Source organism: Teleopsis dalmanni, chromosome 2 (assembly GCF_002237135.1).
Source record: "Teleopsis dalmanni isolate 2A chromosome 2, ASM223713v2, whole genome shotgun sequence".
In the NCBI taxonomy this organism is placed as follows: domain Eukaryota; kingdom Metazoa; phylum Arthropoda; class Insecta; order Diptera; family Diopsidae; genus Teleopsis; species Teleopsis dalmanni.
Genome location: NC_051847.1, coordinates 179,551,356 through 179,566,050, shown reverse-complemented (window position 1 = coordinate 179,566,050; position 14,695 = coordinate 179,551,356). Strand labels below are relative to the sequence as shown.

Here is a 14,695-nt window from a genome sequence, read left to right as displayed (position 1 = left end):
CTTCTGGGATTCACTAAAAAAGCCCGACTGGGATGTCTGCCAGAGGGTTTCAAACTAAGCAGCGAACTTAGGGTTCAAACCTGATTGGAAAATAATCTAAAGGGACAGTGAAAACCTAAAGGTGACATATATAAAAAGTGGGTGGCTCGCTTGGATAGTGGAGACAATAATCTGCAAAGGAAGTCATGGGGATTGAATAAACATACCTACAATAATCAACAACTTATTACAACACACAAACTCATCTATTCTGGTTATGTTCTTGTCTTCTTATATGTAAAAATGAATCGAAAAATGTGTTGGTAAGCGCATAACTCAACAACGCCTGGACCAATCTGGAATTAGCAATAATTCGATTTTTTCTCGCTGTGAAAACCATCCTTGGACTTCAACGAACATTTTAGAAAAAGAATTGACCAAATTGGTCCAGGCGTTGTTGAGTTATGCGCTTAACAACACTTTTTTGGATTCATTTATATATATATATGATATAACTAATAAGAAAAGGAACTTATAAGTCCTTCTCAAAATTTTTAAATTGTCAGGAGGTTATAAGGTAAGAATACAATAAAAAAAAATATTTAAAGCAAAAAAACCCTCAAAAAACTATCAATCACAATGGTATACAATCACTAACTTTATAATATTACCTATATATATCATAGTTATTGAGTCTACTACAAACCTTAACAAGTTGAGATCTTTGTTAAGATGACCACACTGAAAAAAAATTAATATAGGGTTTTGTAAGGCCCTAAAATTTCCTACCAAAAATTTGTGGGATATTCTTAATAACAATGGATTGTGCCACCTAAGAAATTTGAGAAAACATCCTGTGGAAAACTAAAATATGTGGAAAAAATAATTGTTTAAAGAGGATTGAAATTGCTCAAGGTCTGTTTGAAATGAATCGTGTGTTAATTGACGTACAAGGACTTTTAATGAAGTTTAATAATTAACTCACTCCAGAATAAATTTTCGCACAATTGTATAATTTTATTTCCATTTAAATATATAAATACTTGGAAAATTGCTTTTAATAAACTTTTGCACAATATACCTATGTAAGTATCTTAAGTATCTTAAATGAGCAATGTAAATGTGCATTAATGAATTTTAAATTTATTTGAATACCGTAAGAAATCATAAAGAAAAAGCATTTAAATTTCAATATTTCATCGACAATTCAAATTAAACCAAATTAAAAATTAATTATCAAAAGTTTTGCATTGCATTGTACGAATATTATAGTCAGTAAATTAAAAGTCTACTTCGAAATAATTCATTTCTTTATTTTGTATCTAACTAACATTGCCATTATTTGCACAATGAACTACACTAAATGTACACTACATACTTCATGAAGTATCTTTTTAATGAATGTACACCACATAAAGTATCTTCATAAAGTATCTTTTTATATGTTTGTAGTTGGATGTCATAACTTATCAGAGAGCAACTTTAAGCATTGAAAAGTGTAACGAATGATTTCTCATATATGTTATTAGCTTCTTCACTTCTTCACTTACATATTATATATGATTTGCAATTCTTAATTATTCTGGGAAAAATGTCTGAAGTTATTGAATGAAATATATTTCATATTTCTGTTGTGTTATATATTTCTTAGTTTTTTATTATTATTCATTGATGCTTATATGCTATTTGAATTATAATGTGTTAAATTTTTCTGTATAAATTTATGTATATACAAATCATACGTATTATGACGCTATTTCCTGCACTTCTTATAACAAATCCTCAAACTTCATTTACTAAAATAATTCAACGTAATGAAAATTTCACACTGTATATTTATTTGTCTAATAAATTAAATTCATATCAATTACTTAGTAAACCCTTGCTCATCAGTCACGCATGCCCACACTAACTAATCAAAAACACTACATAAAAATAAACAGTATTCAAAGTGCCAGCTAAAAACTACAAAATTTAAAAAAAAAAAGAATAGTAGTTTAAATAACCATTAACTAATTGCATTAAAAACACAATAAATTAAAGAAAACTAAACAATAAATAAACAATAAACATAAACAATATTCTTAATGTTAAGAAAATATGTATTTAAATAATCTCTTTTTAGTTCACTGAAAAGTTCAGTGCCCTTGATAAATTTTCGTACTGTACTGTACTTAAGTGGTGCTCTGTGTACAACACCATCTATAGCATTACAACTAATGTTTCACTCAATGTCACTTGACATCATTAGTAAACATTTGGCAGCATCATCTGCCCTATGACTTAATGCTACATCACAATGGAGGGCTAGTGACCACGGGCAGCGCCATATTCTAAAACTTTTCAGTCCTACTCTAAATAACATCGACTACATTCCTCAAATTCTCGATTTTTTTAGGAAAGTCATTGTTAAATTCCCAACCAGAGAGGTTTGGCTATCAGGGGGTGAAGATCTAGAAATTTTTACCGATAGTTCGAAAATTGAAGATGGCGCAGGAAGTTGAGTTTTCTCAGAAGAGCTGAATATATCCTTTTATTATAAGCTTCCAGATCACTGTAGTGTTTTTCAGGCAGAAGTGATTACCATAAAGAAAGCTCTAGCTTGTCTAGAAGTAGATAATATACTTGAAAGGAATATATATATACTATCGGATAGTCAAGTTGCTCTCTCTTATAGAGATGCCCCGTTGAGATATCAGTCTTGCAGTAGGTTTACTTATAGGCCACTGTATTCTAGGTAACCATGCTAGAAGACTAAATCTCCCCATCAACCGTATCTGCCGCAGTTGTAGTGAGGATGATGAAAACGCCTCTCACCTGCTTTGCTTTGTCTGGCACATGCACGGTGCAGCCTCAACGTTTTAGGGGCTTTCGTTTTTGCGGATTTTGTCGAACTTCAGGACTTCCTTTTAAATGGCATCATAAACTTTGCCAACGGTTCTAGATATTTTCAACCCTTGGGTTTTTAATAATACAGTAGCACAATGGACCTATAGGCCTGAATGGATCGCCCTAGGATCACCGGTATAACCTAGCCTAACCTAGTTCAGTGGGCTTTATTCATCAATTGTCACAATAAAGACATATATGACTCCATAAAACTCATACCCATCTACGTTTCATCTGTAACATATACTATTCCTTTCAGTGCAAGATAGCAAGATAGAGTCCATATGTTTTTTAAAGTTGTAGATCTGAATTCAAATTTGACAAGTGAGTACCTGTACATGCTCATCAATGCTTTTATCCATAATATATAGTACATAGTACTATATAAGTACTATGTCAATATAGTGTGCATATATCGCGTATATCCATGTTGACCTGTATTCAAATTTCGATAGTTAATTTCTATGCATACATACTCATATCCATATTTATATCCTTAATATGTACTAGATCTCTTTCTGCTTTATGTCAGATGAGTCTACATGTCATGCATATTGAAGTTGTGAATTTACATATATTAAGGTCTAACCATAGACTGCACTTATAAATGGAAAGCTCTGCAGTTGGATATCTGACTGTTACTATATTACTACATTATCTATAATTATTAGAGATAATTACAAAAATATCTATGTTGAAAACAAAAATTTGTATAAGACAACAATTTATGTCGCTACTTTCTTACTCTAACATTCATCTAAGCCAAATGTCAGTATAGCTGTTCAGCTGCTATATATTTCGGAAATCATAATAATCTACCAATAATAATTTAATTTTCGTAAAACTATACTCTCTATCAATTATAACTGTTATAAGTCAATATAAGCTGTCTTATCTGATAATCTGCTTTGGACTGATGAGACTTTATAACCATATAGAAATAGTATTACATTTATTAAAAAAATTTAACTTATGGGCTGAGTGTTAATACAGCTTGTGGTTCATTCGAAGGGTCAAAAATTTTACGAAGACCCTTTCTCTCGAAAACTCCTAGTGCTGCTTCATTACTCTGTAGTAATGTTACTTCTTCTGCACAAGTAGAATGAGGGATCTATAGAGCGTAAGTTTTGTTTGTCAAGAGGAAATTCTACATCTTAATTACCTACTGAGCTCATAATATATTAGTTATGGTAATTCTGCGTTTGATCTTCACGCTGGCATCGTTGTTGCTCGTATTGGCGGTGCAACCGCCTATCATATATCATAGAGAGACCTATATTAGACATCTGAACATAGGATAAACGCTTCAGCAATTATCTGTGCTGAAAACTCTGATTATTTGCATTCAGCTCTACATCGAGACTTATAGTTACTATTTAGTTATCGTTTTTTCAGATTTATGAATATTTTACCTGCAGAAGATGATACATAGATCAGTCAATAATCTACAAATATTTCAAATTCTTAGCTTCATTTAAAGTATTTATAACTCATTAACCACTTCAAATGCTTTATTCTGAGTTCATGATGGCACAATGAGCATAAATAATACGGTCGGTCATGGAATTAAGTCGTGCACTCTTACAAATTAAAGTAAACAAAATTTACCTAAAAGTATTGTTAAAATTGTCTTTTGTACTATTTGTAATCCAGAGAGGTACTCATAAGAATATGTGTCATGTTGCGTTAACACTACATGCTTGACACAGGTTCCGGCAATTAAACACATTTCTTTCGAACGCGAGTTTGTAAGAAGTAAATGCCGCACGAAATTAAGCACAAAAGTTGTAATACGAAAGAAATGTTGCAATGTTTTTGGAAATGACCACGAAAACGTGATATATGTCACAAAATCATACACTTTTTGAATTAAACTGAATAATGAATTAAACTGGTATTATAGATACACTCATGTGAAATTGTAACATAACCGCGTTGGCTCTAGTGCCTTGATTTTGTGGTCTCTCACGCATAGATTAATTTAATTAAGTTATTGAACAATGAAAATTTTAATGAAATTCCAAAATAAATTTAATTTTATTAATTGTATTAATTTAAGTATCTTAAAGAATCATTTAAAGCATTTTTCTGGTATCCATAAATAATTTTGAAATTAATTTTTAGTATAAAAGTAATGGAAATAATATATATATTTTATTTCTCATCAATATTGTTATGAGATATCACAACATCATTGTATTCACATCATTTAAATGTCACAATACTGTAGTATTCCTACGTGCGATCCTATGAATTCTTCGAAAAAATTATAGTTATAGCCTTTTAACACATTATGTGCTGGCAGGTATTTGTACCCGTTGCGAGGATTGTCACTTATAAGCAGGACAGGTATTAGTACCCGTTTAAAATAAGTAATTTTGATTGACAGAAATGAAAAATAATGTGTATCAAATATATGACTACGTCTCAAAGATCGGAAAGTGAGATAGAAAAAATTCCGTCCATCTATATTTTAACCAATATTCCTAGCAGCCACGTGTCCTCTGAGCTCATAATGTGTTAATAGCTTTTAAACTGATTTTAACGATACCACATTACCAAAATTTCAATACAAACAAGAAAATTTAAATTAAAATTTTGTAAAACCTATAAATCAATCTTTCTCACCGCAAATAAAAGCACTCCAATCTAATATATCGCTATCCAAAGTTTTGATTGATATCTTTTAGCGTTTTCTATTAATTAATCTGGGGTAACTTTTTTAATCGAGATTTATAAATTGGGATTTGATTCGATATATGTTTTTATTAAAAATATAAATATTTACTAACACAACTAAAAAAATTTTAGATTACTCTAAAAATGTTTGATTAGACAATAAAATTTGCATCGAAATCTAAAACGCCAAATCTTTCTCAGCACGAACAAAAAAACACTCTAGATATTTTGCCAGAGTACCAAGATTATCATGATTATCAATGATTATCAATATCATCAAAAAAATTAACAGCTGATTCATATGATTTGACAGATAAAGTATAATTTGAGTCGACATATGCATTTATTCATATATCCAGATTTACTTAACGAAAAGCCCATGAAATATCCATCAAAACATTCATTAGAGTATAAAGTATGAAGCTATAAGTATTATTATGTTAGATATAACAGTCCTGTTTTTATTATTAAAAAAATCAAATACACTTGAACGACGGATAGTTACCGTACCAGTGTTTGCCAATATCTTAATTCTAAAATAGATAGTTGCTAAAAAAATAGATAGTTGCTAAAACAGATTTATTAATCCAAAAAATTTTTAAACGAAGATTAATAGGGAATTGAAAATATTAAATGGCATAGCAGTAGATCCATCATTAGCCATTGTCGTTAAAATCGATTTATTACCGTCTATCTAAACTCTTTTTGTACATGAAAAAAAAAACAATGCTCAGACCAATATTTATAATGATGTAACTCTAAGCACGGTACTGAAATTAGAATTCAGAAAAAATAATAGAAATAATTCGACATTAAAAAAATAAAATTGTAGAAAACTTGCCGGTAACTGATTCTTAATGGTATTGCAAAATATTTTGGACTCATAAACCAAAAAAATAATTTATTAATTTCAATAAAAATGTAACGTACCGATTTAAAAAAAAATGCGAGTAACTAAAAAGATTTTGATGAAATATCACTTACCTGAAGTATTTCAATAGTGATAATGTTCGTTATTAACAAATTTTCCATATGTCTAAATATACGACTGGAGTACATTAACTTCCATAAAATTATTCTATTCTTTAAATGTTTCTTAAATCTTTACACAAGTTTAAGACAAAAATGTAAACGATCTATAAGATATACTAGATTTTATAAAATTTAAATGCACAGCAAGATTTATAACATCGATTTGACATGGATATATTGAAAAAAAATATTTTTTTCATTAAAAAAAAATCTGGTAACTTAGTTAACAGAAAAATATATATCATATCATATTATACACCATGTTTTATGGTGCACAGTCCTGCAGGAAGGAGAGTTGGGATTGGATTAAGAAAGAATTTACCAACATACAGAGAACAGAGAACAAACATTCCACTGAAATAATCAATAAAGTTTTGCCCATATGATGAGTAGTTGGAACGTATCCTAAATCTTCATACAAAACTTTAGCTTACTAAAACCACTTCTCAAGAATAACATGAAAAAATTGCAGTCAACGGTACGTGAGAAACCAAAAGCTGAACTGTTATTCCAGTAATCAATAGTAGATGAAAAGGTCAATAGGGCTGATATTAAATTAAGTTTATTTAAACTGGAGAGCATGTGCAAAAAAGACAGAATAGAAGGTTGAGGCTAGTAAAGAGGGATGGTAAGTAACCAAATTATAGTTAGATAAGGTTATTTATTATCTTTACGTTTTGAAAAGCAAAGACCTCAACTGTAGAATGAAGTTAGAGGGAGAAATTTTTAACCTCATTATGAAAATTGTCAAAATTCTGATTTGATAAACATGCTCATTTGATAATTGATCTTAATAAAGACAGCCAGAGGACATCTCTTATTATAATAAGCGTCATGTTATGCAGACAGTCATGGTCACGTCAAATCTGAACGTAATAATCTTAATAATACGTTTCGCAGACACAACGAGCTCTAAAGCAACCTTAAAGTACTAAACTATAAACAATCACTTTTTTCTGAGATTTATACCATCTTATTAGGAATGAATTTGTACTAGATGAAATTGAACTGGGATTTTGGAAAAAAATCCTAGTCCAAGAAAAATTGTGTCAATTACTATATAACCTTATAGCAAATGGTATCCTGGCTTCTATCCTGATAATTTTTCGAAAGTCATATGTTGCTAATGATTACTTACTTTTCTCTTAAGGAAGTATTCCACCCGTTCATAGGTCTGCAGTCCTGAAATTATTTATGTTGATAAAATATCTATTGTCTTGCTTCAAATTTAAGGTTATTTAAAAATTATATCTTTGTAGTGAGGACATCTAGAGTGTTAATCATTCAGAAATGTATGGTAAAATCTTTTAATATAGCTTTTTAGTCCATAAATCTTTTTCCTTCCAACGGCAACTATATTTTTTTATATTTTTATATTTAAAATGACTAAATTTTTGAAGGGATTTATCATATTTCGAAAATCCCACTCCACAAAGTTTATATTTCGCATAAGGTATCAAACTAGAAGGTATTTACAATATAATTTATTATATTAATTAAGTAATTAATTAACTAATTAAGAATATATCTGTTATGAATTTAACATTCAGTCATGGCTTCCTTATATTGTTTACATATTATTAATAACTTCCGTAGTTAATGCAGCAGGGATCTTGAATCCATAAAGAATGGATTCTACTATTTGTGGTTTATAGTTATTAGAGTAAAACGGTATACGCTGAATATTACATAAACACGTTCATTTGTATTTAAATTAGTAAGTATAAATGGCTTAGAGAATTTTTTTTGTAAACTTTCTCAAGCGTTTCATATTTAAAGGTCACAAAGTTCATATAAACATGATAAAGCCATCCATTATTTTAAATAATTTTTTATTGCATTTTGGACACATTTAGTGTTATACTGAAATACTGTTACGGACAAAGGTTAAGACTAGCGTACGTGTAAATGGGTTGCTCTATTTTAGGTACTGTTGTGCAAGTTCACATATTTTCCCATTCGTGTAACAAAAATGTAAGATTTAATTTTTTAAGTAATTTATGAGTTAAGTTAATTAACACATTTTAAATAATTCCTGTTTTTGTGACTTACTTTTAGATCGCATAATCACTTGTAGACACCTATTCAGAATGTGAGAAGTATACATATATTCTCAACGCCACAGTAACTAATTCGATAGTACAACGAATAATTCTAAAATGGCACTCAACTCTAAGAAATTAAAACTAGTAAAAATCACTAGAAACAAACAAAATTTGACGCCAGAAAAAGTGCGTTTAAAAATGTCTTCCTTACGAATAAATTTATCTATCATTAGAATAATTTTAATGTTAATAATATCAAAATCGGTAGTATGCAACCGTCCACCAAGATTTGCTACAGACGGACAGGCAGAGATTGTGTTAAGGCTAAAGGAAAGTCCTGAAACCCAAGTTGGTAAGTTTATTAAAAGTAAAATCATAAATCATACCTATTTAGACTACCTTAATATATCCTTTAATATTGTCATTTGTATTTTTATATTCCTTAAAAGTATTTCCATAAATCCCACTCCCTTTTAATAGCACTTCTTCACATAAAGTTCAAGTATTAAATAATAAAATTTATTTAATAGATTTTCATTGTATTTTATAGGTACACTTATTTATAAACTTAAAGGTTTTGATCCAGATAATGATCCTCTAACATTTGGCAAACGTCCAACACCCGACAGTGATGTTATACGCATTGAAAACACTAACAGTAACGAAGCTAACGTTTATTTAGCTAAAGAACTTGATAGAGAAGTATTTAAACTCTTCACCCCTAAAACTTATACCATAAAAATATATTAATTACTATTTTAGACACAAGATGAATACTCAATAATTTTAACACTCAGTGATAATCATTACAACGATTTTAATTATGTTACACAGAGTTTTCTACTCTTGGTAGAAGATATAAATGATAATGCACCAATATTTTTACCTTATCATAGTGCTATTGAAGTGCCAGAGAATAGTTCACCAACAGTGCTTATGTCACTAGAAGCTACCGATGCAGATGAGGGTGCATACGGACAAGTTGTTTACTATTTGCAAGAACTAGAAGGCGATAATGATATATTTTCTATAACAACTTATCAAGGGAAAGGCATACTTAAGCTTATTGGCGATTTAGATTATGAAAATAAAAGCTTATATCAATTACGTGTCTTAGCCATAGATCGTGCTAATCAGGGACCAGTGAACACTGGCACTGCCGCTATACTAGTCAAAGTAACCGATATAGAAGATCAACCGCCAGAATTTGTGGAAGTGCAAGCTGTCGCAAGAATTGCAGAAGATGCACCCATACGTACAAAGGTTTTACGTGTGCGTGCTATTGATGGAGATCGCGGTATCAATAATCCAATACAATATGAAATTGAAGAGAACGAGTTATTTGATATAGAACCTAGCACAGGCATAGTTTACACTATAAGTGAATTAGATCGTGAGGATACGACTAATCAAGTCAATGGCGCACACATATTGCAGATAAAAGCCACGGAAATATCTAAAGTAAGCATAACATATAGAAAATAAGTGACTAAGACCAAAGTACTAATTTAAAAAAATTACTGAAAAAATATTATAATTTTCTAGTCAACTACAAATGCAGTGGACAATACGACAGCACAAACGGAAGTCACAATCATAATTACAGATGTTAACGATGAGATACCAACGTTTAGCCAAAGCATTTATCGTTGCGAAGTCAATGAAAATGCTCAGGTTAATACGCCTTTGACTTATATGGATGAAAATGTACAAAATTTTGTATATGATGGCGATGTAGGGAAAAATGGTACTTTTCGTCTGTTCTTAGATCCTCAAAATGATATTTTCGAAATTGTGCCAGCCTTAGCTGTCAATGAGGCGAATTTTATTATACGTGTGAAAAACTCTGAAGCCATAGATTACGAGCGAATGAAAGAAATAAACTTTACTATATTTGCGAGGGAAATAGAGGAGACTAGCAGATGGAGGTAATTTACTCTTCTTAATTTAGATATTAAGATATACTAAAATTGTACTCTTAATTCTATTGCTTATTCAAATTTCAATGGCATTTAGACCCGTACACACTGCGTCCATTTTGTCATAAGATAAATTAGATCTTATTGTGCGGTCTGGATGGATCAAAAACTATTTTAAAAAAGTGTTAATAGAACTTATAATTGCTTTATAGTTTTAAATAAAATATTTTCAAATTAGTTTTTGAAGATGAATACAGATAGATAGGAAGGTTGTATCCAAGAAAGCCCATTTGAACTCAAATAATGACCTATTGTGATACCACAGGAATAGCAATGGTTCGTACGTAGACTAAAAGATCAGTATACGACCAGCGCAAAAAAGGCAACAACTCCCACATTAGGTAGGGATAAACCAACCTACAGTTTTTTGAATTTGGCTAAGTCCCTAAAGAAGGGCACTGACATATGAAATAGAGCACAATCTCCTCCTCATCCTCAGAGTTACAGCCGCGACAGAAGTCGTTATAGGATAAATACAGACATTAAGAAGAAATGTTTGAAAGAAGGATTTAATGAAGGAATTAATGTTTGCAAACTTTTTTGGTTCATATTTAGATCATCAATGTATTATAACATTTAGGACAAGTTATTCATAAAGAAAACGACTCCCTGTAGTATAGAGCACTGGGACTTGATACCATAACAAACCTTAAGTAGCACAAGCACAAGGGCTTTGCATAAAATTCAGAAATTCAAAACAAGTGCTATTCTTAATATTAGACAGAGGTAGAAGCTTCTACTCCAGAATCTCCTTCGTGGCCCAAACCAAAGTCAGAGAGTAAAAGCAGATAAAACATATATAGCGTACACAGGGAATGTTTCTGGCACTATAGCACTGCCACCAGCCGTAGACTTTTTGCACTGAGAATCTGTAATCTAAAGACCTAAACATTTAATATTATATATAAAAAAATTTTTCAATATTAATTTTTAACCAACCATTTCATTATCTATCAATATATACAAGTACTAAATAAAATCGCGAATATATTTTTTTCAAATTTACAGTTCCGCACATGTCGAAATTTACATACGTGACCAAAATGATAATTTTCCTCAATTTAAACAACCACTATATAACGCCAATGTACCGGAAAATAGTGATATTGGCACTATTATAACGAAAATCGAAGCAATTGATGAAGATTCCGGAGATTTTGGAACTATGGGAATACGTTACCGTAATCTTAAAGGCGGTATTGCCCATTTGTAAGTAATTGCTAACTATTATATACATAATATCAAATTTTCCCTTTTTTGCAGATTGCAATTAGATCCAATTTCTGGCACTATATCTATAAAGCAAGCTGGTGGTGAAGCATTTGATCGTGAAATTATATCACGACACTACTTAACCGTAGAAGCTATTGATAATGTCGGTTTGGGAAATCGGAACACCGCACAAATTATAATTAACATAGATGATGTTAATGATAATGCGCCTATATTTTTGCAAAGGAGCTATGAAGCCAAATTACTGGAGAACAAATTTGAATTTGAAACCCCACTTATGTTAGAAGCACGTGACATTGATTTAAATGGGACTGAAAATAGTCAAATCACTTATGAAATAGTTGAGGGACTTTATAGAACAAATTTTTCTATAAATGCTGAAAATGGTATATTAAAACCACTACAACCTTTCGACTATGAAGAACTTGTTGAAAATAAGCGTCAAATCCGTAGAATGGATTTTGCTGTTGGGATGCGAGAAATAGATCTTTTGGTACGTGCACGTGATTCTGGTATACCGATGTTATCAACAGTTGTACCAGTGCTCATCTATGTGCAGGATATTAATGACAATCCACCAATTTTTCAAAAGAATTTTTATGCTAAAACAATACCAGAAGATCTGCCTGGTAGTAGTTCTGTATTGCAAGTGCAAGCAATCGATCGAGATGGTTCCGCACCAAACAATGTCATTGTGTACCGCATTCAAGCGGGCGCAAGTGATAAATTTATAATTAATTCAGAAACCGGAATAATATCAGTTGCTCCAGGTGCCAATTTGGATCCAGATCTGACAGATAATAAGAGAACAAATTATATGTTGACAGTGGTAAATATACTATTACTCGTATTATATATTAATTTATATGATATAATATTATATTAAATGTAAACGTTTATGTAAACATGTGATGCTAAAAGGTTCATTATTACTGTATAAGTAGCAATTATAAAATTTTATCGTTGTAATATAAATGGGAATAAGTGGTGAGAATTGGAAATAAATGATGGGACATAGATAGATTTTATCAGCATTATGTAAGCTTTATCCGCTGATTGATCTATAAAAAGTGTTTGTCTTTAATATTTGTAAAATCAAGATTTATGAGTATGAAATAGTTAAAGATAATCTAAAGCACTCTAACTAATCTGATTTTATCTATTGATTCCATTGAAAATTCTGAAGGGTTAACAGTTAACCAATAGGTGAGTACTCTACTTAAAAAGTTCGAGTTATTTATTTACTTTCAAATCCTTTATCTTTTTTCATTGGAATTTAGAATCTTTGAACTGTTCTCAGTAATAAAGCAAAAAGACGCCACGACCTAGAGAACTTAACTATAACGAAGTAGCTACATTAAAGAATTTATATAATTCTGAAGGCTATTTGTTTGGAATCTAGTGTACTGCAATTGTTTTTTTTAACATCAAATGCTTTTCCAAAACAGAGTATCAAACGCTATGACCTATAAAATTTAAACATATTGAAGTAGTTCCACAACACTACAAATTCCTAGAAAGGAAAAAAAGGAAAACATGTATAATAAAACAATTCTACTTCATATATTCACAGATTGCTCTTGATGGTGGTATAGGAAACTCGCAACTCATGAACTCAGCCACGGTTAATATTACAATTAAAGATGTGAATAATAAACCTCCTATTTTAAGTGACCTACCCACGGTACACATAATGGAGAATACACCGGTGGGGCAAACAGTATATCAAATAAAGGCAACAGATTTGGATGAGCTTCCCATTATTAGATACCAAATAAACAAAAGCAATTCTGTAGCTCGAAATGAAGAGGGATCATTTGTTAAGACAACCGAATATGATTACCTTTCAGTATTTGACTTAGATCCAATTGAGGGAAACCTAAAGGTTTGTTAGTAGCTACACTTAAATAATTTAGTCATATATCGTCAGATCAATGTTCTATTTTTTGCAGTTGGTAAAGATATTAGATCGTGAAAAAGTGGAGCATATTAAATTAGCTATTCTAGTTGAAGACTTGGCAGCTGCTAATGGAAAACAAGTTGTAGAAGGTAGAGTGTCATTAATAGTGTACTTTAATTAAATAATTAAATAAAAAATTCTTTTCATTTTAAGGTTTCTTAAATATTGAAGTCGATGATGAAAATGACAATAATCCCAAATTCAAGCAGCCATTTTACCGTAAATCCATTACAGAGAATAGCATAAATGGCATTTTAATAGCTAATGTAGTTGCATATGATATAGACAAAAACAAAACAATCATATACTCGATGGAAGGCAATCCTATTTATAGAAACTTAGTACACCTCGATACGCAAACCGGTGAAATACTTGTGGCAAATAAAATCGATCATGAACAACATCAATGGTTAAATTTCTCTGTACGTGCAACCGATTCCGGTGTACCACCTAGATCAACGTTAGTAGATGTATTTGTGTCTGTACTAGATGAAAACGATAACAATCCATACTTCATTGGTGGTTCAAAAAATTACACGATAAGCGAGAATGCTGCAATTGGTACAAGAGTAGGCACAGTACAAGCTGCAGACGCTGATTCTGGAGATTTTGGAAAAATCACTTTTTTAATGGATCGCATTAGCTCACAGGTACAACCGATTTTTTTAGATTAATATATATTAACATTTTTTTACAAAACTGTTTTGCAAATCTTAGGGAAAGTTTTCAATTGATGCGGATACAGGAGTACTAACAGTCACCGAAAAGCTTGATCGTGAATTGAAAGATTTTTATATGTTAGTAATAGAAGCTTGGGATAACTATCAGTTTGGTTTCTTAGCTGGCGAAAGTCGAAATGCGTTTAAACAAATTTTGTATGCTGTTTTGCTTAAAACTAA

At 30.8% G+C, this 14,695-nt stretch overlaps 1 protein-coding gene across 1 annotated transcript in view; it reads left to right on the top strand.

Annotated features, from left to right (window-relative positions):
- The first annotated feature begins 8,738 nt into the window (after nt 1-8,738).
- The window catches only part of LOC119676279 (cadherin-23-like), a 6,891-nt gene continuing 934 nt past the window's right edge, over nt 8,739-14,695 (top strand). The window contains exons 1-10 of the mRNA XM_038087517.1: nt 8,739-8,976; nt 9,175-9,326; nt 9,387-10,085; nt 10,170-10,552; nt 11,612-11,812; nt 11,867-12,665; nt 13,410-13,721; nt 13,789-13,885; nt 13,950-14,446; nt 14,514-14,671. Coding sequence (XP_037943445.1) covers nt 8,739-8,976; nt 9,175-9,326; nt 9,387-10,085; nt 10,170-10,552; nt 11,612-11,812; nt 11,867-12,665; nt 13,410-13,721; nt 13,789-13,885; nt 13,950-14,446; nt 14,514-14,671 — 3,536 coding nt within the window. The remainder of the gene's footprint in view (nt 8,977-9,174; nt 9,327-9,386; nt 10,086-10,169; nt 10,553-11,611; nt 11,813-11,866; nt 12,666-13,409; nt 13,722-13,788; nt 13,886-13,949; nt 14,447-14,513; nt 14,672-14,695) is intronic.